The sequence below is a fragment of the Apiospora phragmitis genome, assembly GCF_038363925.1.
Source record: "Apiospora phragmitis strain CBS 135458 chromosome Unknown utg000007l:1.0-2108841.0:1.0-2111359.0, whole genome shotgun sequence".
In the NCBI taxonomy this organism is placed as follows: Eukaryota; Fungi; Ascomycota; class Sordariomycetes; order Amphisphaeriales; family Apiosporaceae; genus Apiospora; species Apiospora phragmitis.
Window position 1 is genome coordinate 767,621 of NW_027117405.1, and position 10,183 is coordinate 777,803.

The 10,183-nt window shown below is 44.4% G+C and overlaps 2 protein-coding genes across 2 annotated transcripts; both read right to left on the bottom strand.

The window, feature by feature from the left end:
* Positions 1-12: 12 nt before the first annotated feature.
* On the bottom strand, positions 13-1,840 carry PG994_007195 (uncharacterized protein; the record flags this gene model as incomplete). Its single annotated transcript, XM_066858604.1, has 2 exons — positions 13-1,088; positions 1,309-1,840. The coding sequence occupies 2 exons, from the start codon at positions 1,838-1,840 to the stop codon at positions 13-15; spliced, it is 1,608 nt and encodes a 535-aa protein (XP_066715546.1).
* A 427-nt stretch (positions 1,841-2,267) lies between these two features.
* On the bottom strand, positions 2,268-5,564 carry PG994_007196 (beta-glucosidase 1; the record flags this gene model as incomplete). Its single annotated transcript, XM_066858605.1, has 7 exons — positions 2,268-2,793; positions 3,176-3,300; positions 3,525-4,080; positions 4,304-4,706; positions 4,790-5,034; positions 5,110-5,265; positions 5,512-5,564. The coding sequence occupies 7 exons, from the start codon at positions 5,562-5,564 to the stop codon at positions 2,268-2,270; spliced, it is 2,064 nt and encodes a 687-aa protein (XP_066715547.1).
* Between the last annotated feature and the right edge of the window lie 4,619 nt (positions 5,565-10,183).

The following is a 10,183-nucleotide window of genomic DNA, read 5'->3' on the forward strand; positions in this document are numbered from 1 at the left end:
CGTGAACTTCTCCTAGTCCTTCACGGCAGGGTCGTAGTCCAGCTTGAATCGATCTGCGGTGTAGCCAAAGTGCTCTACTGCCCATTTCCAGGCATCGGGGCCGAGTGCCTTGAGAGAACCGGAGACGGCCAAGAGGGATACTGGCATGTTGGATTTCTCACGTATAGTCTTGAGGAAGGCGAAAGGCATAGTGCGTGCGGTACCGCCGCCTTTGTATTTGTGGACTTCTTCGAGCACGACGCGGCCAAATGGCAGTGCCCTTGGGAAATGGTTCTCTCTGGCCTTAGTGCTGATGAAGTAACACTTCAGTCTTCCGTTCTTGAACGGGGCCAGCTTCTTGGTAACTGGGTGCCTTGGCCCATCGGATATGCTTGCCGGGTCACAGACGAAGCGCTCGTTGCCTTCCTCCTTGCCAGTTCCACTGCACCAACTCGGGGAGAGGACCTTGAACACGAAGTGGCTGGCCGGGCTACCAGGTCTAAGGTCGATATGCTTCTTGACTTGATTGACCCAGTTGTCGATTAAGATCGGCGGCATGAATACGATCGTAGGTAGTTGGTGGACGGTATTGGCAATTTTCCAGGCCCAGCTGTAGCGTTCACAAGGGCACTGCATAGTGCCAAACATGGGCTTTCGAGGACACTTGTCACCAGGTTTCTGGTGTACGCCCAGGTGGTCGTCTGGGTGGTCTCTGATGTCCATCTTCATCTCGACGAGATACACTCCGGATGTGAATACCAACAGGACTAGCAGCGTCTTGCCTAGACCCATAGCGTCGGCCAGTAGGGCTCCGGCGACTCCATTCCGAGCCTGTTGACTGAGGACCATGAAAGCCCCCACCGCTTGGTAGTGAGTAGGCTTCGTAAGGAGGCCGACGACTCTGACCTCGGCGTCAGAGATGTCGCAGCCAAAGAATTCACATGCTTGGGCCCATATGTCCTTAGACCAACCGTCATTGGCGTCCGAGAGACCCTTCGAGATCGCGTCAGTCTCGCTTTGGTGTACATCGTCAGACTCTTGGGCGACGGGTTCCTCGTGTATAGACTCTTCATCAGAGTCTTGCAGGACGATGGCCTTCTTGGCGGGTCCTGCGTTACTTGTCAGCAATGTCTCACGTATGCCAATACACGAAGTTATTCTTACCGTCTTGCGTCAAGTCAATAACTTTCAAAGTAGAAGAGGAGCTCGGGTGAGCGGCCATGGCAGGCGGAACTGGAGAAGAGTTAGTCGAGAGGCATAATAACACATGGCTCGAATAACTCGATGCAGGCAACTCGTACGGTCGCTATGGGGTGGTTTGGTACTTACGTGGACTTAACACATCTTGAATATGTGGAAAGGGCGAGGAGCGCAGTTGGCTACTGCCAGCTCGGGTATTAGTTCGCATATCGAGAGGTAAGCCCTCGTCACTGTTGTTGACCTGGAGCAATTGGTGTCTAGAGCCAGCCTCGGGCTGCTCAATGGATCCAACTGTGCTTGGGGCCAGACTGGACGATTCTAGTTTGGGCCGCTTGTAGTCGCCAGACAGGTCGAATTCTGCCTCTCGCTTGGCTTCGTTGGTAAGAACTCGTTTGGCCGCATTACTGCGAGCCTTCATCTCCACCACCTTGTTGAACAAGTAGACTCGCTGTCGAACCTTGTTCGCTTTCAAGGCTGTGTACAGAATATCATAATGCTCGCCTTTCGTGATTTCGTTCACTAGGTAGCTGCCGGTTAGGTCATTCGCAATAATGTCGTCTGCGACACTGGCAAGTAGGTCGGCTTGTGGAGTGCAGATTTCGCGCGCAACACGTTGCACGTCCCACTGCGACGGGTCATCCATGGCGCCGTAGGTAGACATATTGGGTCTTGATGGCGGATGGGACTTGGAAAAGGTGCGATTCTTCGTGCGGGGGAGATAGATGATATGAATAAGTCACAAGGATGGGGAAGGAAGATGGAGTGAGGTATGGATCACAGCTGGACAAGTTCAGGGTGATGTTGGTAAGGTGGAAATGGATGCGGTTCAAGTTGCCAAAAAGTTGGAACTTTTGAACACGAGAGTCGATTAGGAAGTTGGAAATGAAGGAAATGCAAAAGGAAAAAAAAAAAGAGGGAAAGGCGGTTGTTTCCTTTAATGGATGAATTGATCTAAGTAGGATGGGTGTTTAAAAGGCTGGAACTCGTAAAAGTGGGAATGGGAAGGGGAATGAGGTGCGTAATAAGAGAAAAGGTGAAGTGAAGGTGACAGCAAGGTACGCGACAATGTACAGAACAATTATATACCATTATATGTACCCCTGTATGGCCTGCCGCACCGTGTCCTCTAAGCTCGTCCACCCGCGGCCCGTCATCCGCACAACTAACGCCCTCGCCCTCGCATTGGGAACCGTAGTCAAGTTGCGCCCTTGCCCTGGGAAGCCCGCGGCCAACCTATGACTGGGAGGGCACACCTTGCGCAGGACGGCCAGGATGTCGTCGAAATTGTAATGGTGGGCAAATGCGAACAGCCGCTCGTTCCGTACGTCGTCGTATATGAGCGCCGCTACCTGCAGCACGGCGTCGTCTTGGATGTTGACAAATGACTGCGGCGGTTGGTTGCCGATCTCGGGCGGCACCGCCCGGACGCCCCTGTCGTATAGGGCCTTGATCCAGGCGTGGGTGCCGTGGTGGCCTTGGTGCCGGGCATCCAAAACGGAGCCGAAGTTGGTGTCGGGGAGCAGCGTGTTGAAGACGAAGCGGCGCGCATGTTCCTGGACCCACGCCCAGGCCACTTGCTCGCCCTTAGTCTTGCTTGCGTAGTATACGTCCAACCTCCGCTGTATGTTTTCCTCGTCGTAGGGCGGTGGCGACGGCGGCGGCGGCTAACCTCGGCCCTGCGCCAGGCACTGCCTACAACAAGCGGAATAATCTGGAAGATGACTACCGATCGGGCGCATCAAGCCGTGCTGGGTCGCCGGCCAAGCCGCCAGCCAAATCGGCAACGCCGCCTCCGCCCAAGCCGCCCCCATCTGCCGCCGGTCACCTGATTTCGGGTCTACCCAAGTCCAAACCGAATTCAACCCCTGCTTCTCGGTCGTCTACCCCTGGACCCAAGACCAAGGTCAATATCTCGGGTGGCACGGCTATGCATGGTGCTTCTTCGGCCTTGTCAAATTTGGATGCCGCCATCAGAGCCCTGGAACTGACGACGAACCCGGAAGAGAACAGCGATGCCTCGAGGAAATGTAGTTGCGTCGCCGCGAGGCATCCTCTGCTGGTTGCTGCTCCGAACTGTCTGCATTGCGGCAAGGTGATCTGTGTCAAGGAAGGGCTGGGTTCCTGCATTTCCTGTGGTACCCGCTGTTGAGTTCATCCGAGGTGCAGTCCATGATCAAAGAGCTGAAGGCCGAGCGTGGGCGAGAGAAACAGGCAGCCGACCGGGATGCCCACAGAAGGGCCGATGTGTCCCGAACGCCAGCCCCATTCACGAAGCCACGTGAAAACAACGAGGCTCCATCTTCTGCCGAGGCCAAGGCTTTAGAATATCGTGATCGCCTGCTTACCTTCCAGAACCAAAACGCTCGCCGGACCACAGTCAAAGATGAGGCTGCCGACTTTGATGTGACTAGCGTCATGGCTGGCAGGGGCGGGAGCATGTAGTCCACCCCGAGGAGCGCGCCCGGGAGCTCAAGCGGCAGCAAAAGGTCCTGCGAGAGATGGAGTGGAATACCCGGCCTGAATACGAGAAGCGCCGGCAAGTGGTCAGTATCGACTTGGTGGGAGGCAAGGTAGTTCGAAAGATGGCCGCAGTCGAGCGACCAGTCAGCCCAGTGGACGATGACATTGTTGAGGTCGCCGAAGAGATTCCAGCAGGGCCAGCCTTTGTCGGCAGGAATCTTGGAGGTGGGGATGGCGCCTTCAGCAAGAACCCGCTTCTCGCAGGATTGATCAAGCCAGTTTTCATGCCCGAAGGCAAAGGAAAGGGCGCCGAGCTGGAGGAACGAAAAGACCGCAAGACAAAATGGAGGAGGGTTTAGGACAATCTGGATGACAATTCCGAGGTGATTCTGAACGGAGGAGCTTACGGGACTCAGCCTACTGCCGGCCAGGCCATCACCGCTGGCGGCGGTGACGAGCCAGATTGCGGATAGAGCATAACGTTTTTTAACAGGAAAATAGAAATGCTTCAGGCCGCCAACGTCTGATTCCCTCAGAGCATTCATAGCTGATGAAATGACGAGCCTGACCACATTGATTGGTTTGTATATGCTATTCTTCTTATATACGTGACATATCTGCTATATATGCGTTTAACCTGGCCTTTCTTCCACTATTTACTTACGAGACGGTCAAGGTGGCAGTCTGTCGGATATCTCGACTACTGGCCCCGACGCTGATAGTGAAGGCGCCGGTCGGCACCACCCAGTTTTGCCTCGCTACGTCCCAGTAGCTGAGGTCTCTTCTCCGGAGCTCGAACGTGGCCGTGCGGGACGCGCCTGCCTCCAGCGGCAGCTTCTCGAACCTGCGCAGCTGTTTGAGCGGGGCAGTCACCGACGAAGGATAGTCCACGTAGAGCTGCGCGACCTCGGCGCCCGCGACGGAGCCCGAGTTGGGTACGTTTACGGTCACGGTCGCGACGGTCTCGAAGAGATCGGCGCGGCCGCCTGAGACGATAGCGCCGGTGGCGGGGCCTGATTTCGGGGCGCCTTCAACGGCGATGGCGGAGTAGGTGAAGTTAGTGTAGGCTATGTACATACGAGCGACAGGTCAGCACAATTTGGGGAAGATACGACGTAAGTTAAGAGGGAAGGGTGGATTGGTAACTTACAGAAGCCGAAACTGAACTCGTAGCGTGGGGCGATGTTGGCCCGGTCAAAGTGGCGGTAGTCGATATACAGCCCCTCGCTGAAGCTATCGCTGCCGCCGCGGCTGACGCTGGTGCCGTAGTCGCCGGCCGCCTTGGCGATGGTGTAGGGCAGCTTGCCCGAGGGCGAGTTGGCGCCGTAGAGCACGTCGACGAGGGCGTTGCCGCTCTCCTGCGAAGGTAAACCTGCCCAGACGACGGCTTTCACGCTGGGAAGGGTCAGGATGGTCTCGAGCAGGATAGCCACTTAGTGCACGACGACGATCACGTTCTCGTTGGCTTACGCGACGGCTTGCACCAGCTGGTTGCCCGAGGGCCACAGGTCCAGGTGGTTGCGGTCGCCAGCGTGGCCTTCGACGGTCATGTAGCCCTCGCCGCTGTCGGACGTGAGGAAGACGATGGCAGCGTCGGCGCCGCGGGCGGCGGAGGCGGCAGAGGTGCTGTCCGTGGCTTGCAGGAACCAATCTAACTTTCTTTCCAGACTACAACAAGAGTGTACCTGCACATAAGCGGTCACAGGAGCTGAAGTCAAATCTCATTGAGTTCATTTGGTGCAGGGCAGATGTGAAGTGACAGGTCGTGGTGGTGCTATAATCTGCTGTGCAGTCGATCGTGCGTTATCAGGCACAAATGGCTGCGGCAGCATGACCAATTGAACTAGTCGGGCGCAGTTACATGGGGGCGACATGCCGGAGTTCTTTATTGTAGCAAGCGGAGGCTCTGCGGGCTCGACGTACATGGTACAGGTTGCGGTTCGGTGTATGTGGTCAAGCGCATGTGATCGGGAGCCGCGACTCGCCCTCGCGGGCATGTTACAAGCTCAGCACTGCAGTGGGTACGTGTACGAGCGAGCTGGGACAAGCCTAGGCCTGGTATATGGGCACGATGGGCAGTACAAACGATTGAGCACGCAGGATTATTAACACGAGCCGGAACAACAAGGTCAGGGAGAGTTTGAGCACTGTGTGCTAATGTTCGATATCCGATCTCTGCTGATGGGTTGCTTATTCTTGCGACGTTAGCCGTCCACCAACCATTTCCCGTCTACTACTTGACCAGCCGTTCCATGGGCGTGCTAGGGCACCCTCATCCTGCAGGATGATGATTTAGGCGAAGGTTCCTTCCTGGCGAACTCAGCCACGCTGCTGTGTCTAGCAGCACCAACACCAATCGGTTTTCTATATGATTCGCCGACCATTCAGCTTGGTCACGTTCGTTATCGACCCGACAGCTTCTCCTAAACATAACAAATTAGGAGTCGACGCGTGTTATCAACAGGTCGGCCCACGATAAACATGGCCTTGACTTGATGACTGCAGGGGATGAGAGACAAGCAGGCTCAGCAGCTTTTTTCTTCGCAAGGAGTCGCTTAACGTCTTTACTTTAAGTAACCAGCTTAATTAGTTTCTTAAGATTTAGTTAAACATAACTTTTCTTATAAACTTATATTATAAAATATACGTAATTAAAAGAAATAAGTATTATATATAATTAAATAAGCGGTAGTATTTTTATATTTAATAAACTTTAAATATATATAATTAAATATTATAAAACGATTTTATTATATAATAAATAGTTATTAAACTTTAATTTAATTAAGCTAGCTAACGATGTTATAATTACTTTATTTAACGGCGACTTTAAAAACTAATAATAATATTATATAATAATAATACGAATAATTTAATTAAAAATTAATATAAAATCTTAAAAACTGTAACGAACGCTATCCGGGTTTTAAAAGAAACCTAGTAAGACGTACTAGGGTTTATATTAATAATATAAAAGAGTATCTAAACGTGCGATAAAAGTCCGCTTTTATTAATATAATAGGTAATAGTTTATAAGAATAAAGATAACTAAGTTATATAAATTTAAAAGTATTTATAATAAAATCGTTAAAGCTGTTTATTTTATTAATAGGTTAGATTAATACTTAAATTAATTATCAAAGTAAAGAGTGTTTATACGAAATATATAAGAAACGTTCGTAGTTATAAATTTAATCCTTTTTTTATTAATCCGTTATTATTTAGTGATTTTATTTAAGCGCGCTCGGCATTACTTAGTGATCTCCCCTGATTACGCTCTGCGCTGCTTAGTAATCTTTTTTTAATTACGCCCCGCGTTATTTAATAGTTTTATTTAAACGTTTACCGCGTTATGTAACTTATTAACGGTTGCCGTTATTTATAAGCGTTTACGTCTTATCGCCGGGCGAAGTAGTATTATTATTACTTATTATTAAAGAAGGTTTAGTTTTATATTAGTATAGCTAGCGGTGCGGTCTATAGCTGTGGTATTGTAGCCTAGTCGGGGTATGGTAATTCCGTGCCGGTAAGTAGGATCTTTTAACCGCATGGTTAGGTTAGGTTATAATATTATTCTTTTTTTAATCATTTTATCCTTAAAGTATTAATTTTATAAATATTTTAGTCGCTTATTATTATAATTTATAATAAGTTCTTCCTTTTTTATTACTTTTATTATAATATATATTTATTATAAATAATCGTGTTAAATAATTTCGAATTAAGTTTAATTATTCTTTTACTGTTTATTATACGGATTTTATTAAAATATTTTCTAAATTTAGTTTTAAAATTATACTTTATAATTATTATTTTTTAAAGGGGTAGCCTTATATAATAATAAAAGGCGTTAATAAATATAAAGAATATATTTATATTAATTACGCGTATAATAATATTAAAGTTTTATTATTTTTTTTACGGCTTATATAGAACGAGTATAACCGCCTATCTCGAGAAGAGTCCGCCGCGGAGGCTTATTTCTTAAAGTTTTAGCGCTAGATTAACGAGGCCGTTACTCGCTTTATTTATTTTTATAAATAGAAGGAAATAGTTTATACCTAGGGGGTTAAATTAGTATAGCGTAGTTTACGTTCCTTAAACGAATTAAAAAAGTAAGAGCGTCGAGAGTCTAAGGCCGTTATAACCGTTTAAGCTTAAAGGGGTTTTAGTATTATTAATTAGAACGCGACCGACTTCTTTTTTAAGCCGATTCCTAAAGTTATTATTTAAACGTCCGCAGCTCTTTAATAATATTCGCTAAATATTTCTTAGGCTCTTAGGTATTATCCTTTAATAAATAGCTTTTCTATTAAAGGAGGTATTAAAAGCCTCGTTTTTTTTTCTTTTATTAATAATTCCGTTAATTTCGTATTCGTGCTAATCTGTTTCGACTTTTAGTTATATATCGATTAAGGTTTCTTCGACCGCTGGCTCGAGTAATAAAATATAAAATATAACGTGTATCTATATTATCTTAAGTAGTAATAATCGGTAATTAGTTTCTAAACTAATTTCTACGATTTTAAATAGTCCTATCTTTTTAAAATCTAGTTTATCGCTTGGTCGTTTTATTTTAATATTTCGTTGTGAGAGGTAAACTTTTTCTCCTTTTTTAAAGGTTAGTCCCTTTAATTTTATTTAGTCGGCGTGTCTCTTTATTCGTTATTAAAAGAAGGTTATTACGACCTGACCTAATCATGCGGCCAAGACCCATAAAACCACCGGGCCGGATTTACGATGCCCCGCCCAGGGTACGATATCACGGCCACCGACCGCGCCGCCAGCTATACTAATATGAGCGCACCAATACTATAAAAGCGCACGGCGATCACGACGACAGTATCCTAAACCGCAGCAGGCTGGACACGGCCTAAAGAAGCAGTAAAGATAACGTCACGTGATGGATCACGGGGATCACCGGGAACAACGAAGTGAGTCGGTAATCTAACTAATAAAGGGATCACCCGGATTATTAAAATATAAAAGTAAGCTAAGTAATTTAACCGATTAATAAAGAAAGAAATTAAATATATAATAATGAACGTTCTTTATATATTTTATATAAATACTTTTTATTTTAATAATTAATTTAAATATTAATTTTAATTTATTAATAAAGTAAATAACTTTAATAAAATTATTATAAATACCTTTAAACTTATATACCTTAATTACTTTCGTTTTTATAAACTATTACTTATTATATTAATAAAAGCGATTTTTATTACACGTTTAAATATTTTTTTATATTATTAATATAAACCTTAATATATTTTATTAAGTTTTTTTTAAAACTTAAATAACGTTCGTTATATTTTAATTATTTTTATTCTTATAAATTATTACTTAAACCCTTAAATAATAACACTATAAAAACTATATTTATACCTAGCCTTAATAATACCGTCCGATAAGGAAAGACTCCTACCGCCACCTTTAATACCTCTTAACGGGACCCTATTATAAATATTAATAATAATAATAATAACGACGAGCCTATACGATAAGCGTTAATTAAACGAATTAAAAAACTCGAATAAAAGAGTACTAATTATTAATATTATTATATTAAATTCGAAAAAAAGCGTAACGAGCTCTTAATTAAAGGTATCTTAAAATAAACACCTTATAATATCAATAAACTACGCGAAGAGGTACGTCTCCTCCGCATAACTACCAGTATTATCCAGACCCTTGTTATATTAAAAAAGGGCATAAAGATCAGTACACCAACCCTTTTTAACGAGATAAGCGGAAACCTTCGAAACTTTTTTATTTAAATTAAAACCTATTAACGGTTTTATAAAAAAACGTTTTAAAACGTTACTTAATAAGTTATTCACGCCGCCTTATTTTTTAAAAACAAGGTACTCGCTTAGTTCGAACCCTATTTAAATAAACTTATAAAAAACGATTAATAAATTAAACTATACCGCATAGAGGTATAATATATTTTCGAAAGTTACGACAGCTTTAAATAAGCCCTTAAATCACTCTTCTAAAACCCCGACGAAAAGCGACAGGCGGAAAAAGAGCTTAAAACCTTTAAGTAAAAAAGATTAGCCGCCTCTTACACAGCCGAGTTCCGGCGTATTATAACTCGATTAAACTATACCGAAGCTACGAAAATTATAATATATTATCGAAAATTAAAAAATAACGTTAAAAACGAACTTAGCCGGCTTAACGCCCCTAATAATTTCCTTTCGTATATAGAATTTATTATTAAAATCAATACTTATATATATAAATAACGACGTAAGAAATAAAACGGACCCTAGCGGTAAACTAATTAAACCTAAGCTAATACGAGGCGACCACGTTAATATAACTATATACCGCTTAAAAATATCACGATATATAATTATTATAATAAACCTATAAATTTTAATATTATTAAATATAATAAATAAAATAAAAAACTATATAATACTTATTATAATTATTAAAAGTTAAGATATTACGTTTAAAAATATTAAGTATTAAAAAAAAACTTCCGACGAGTTTTAAAAAAACGACACGTTAACGCTATTAAAATAAA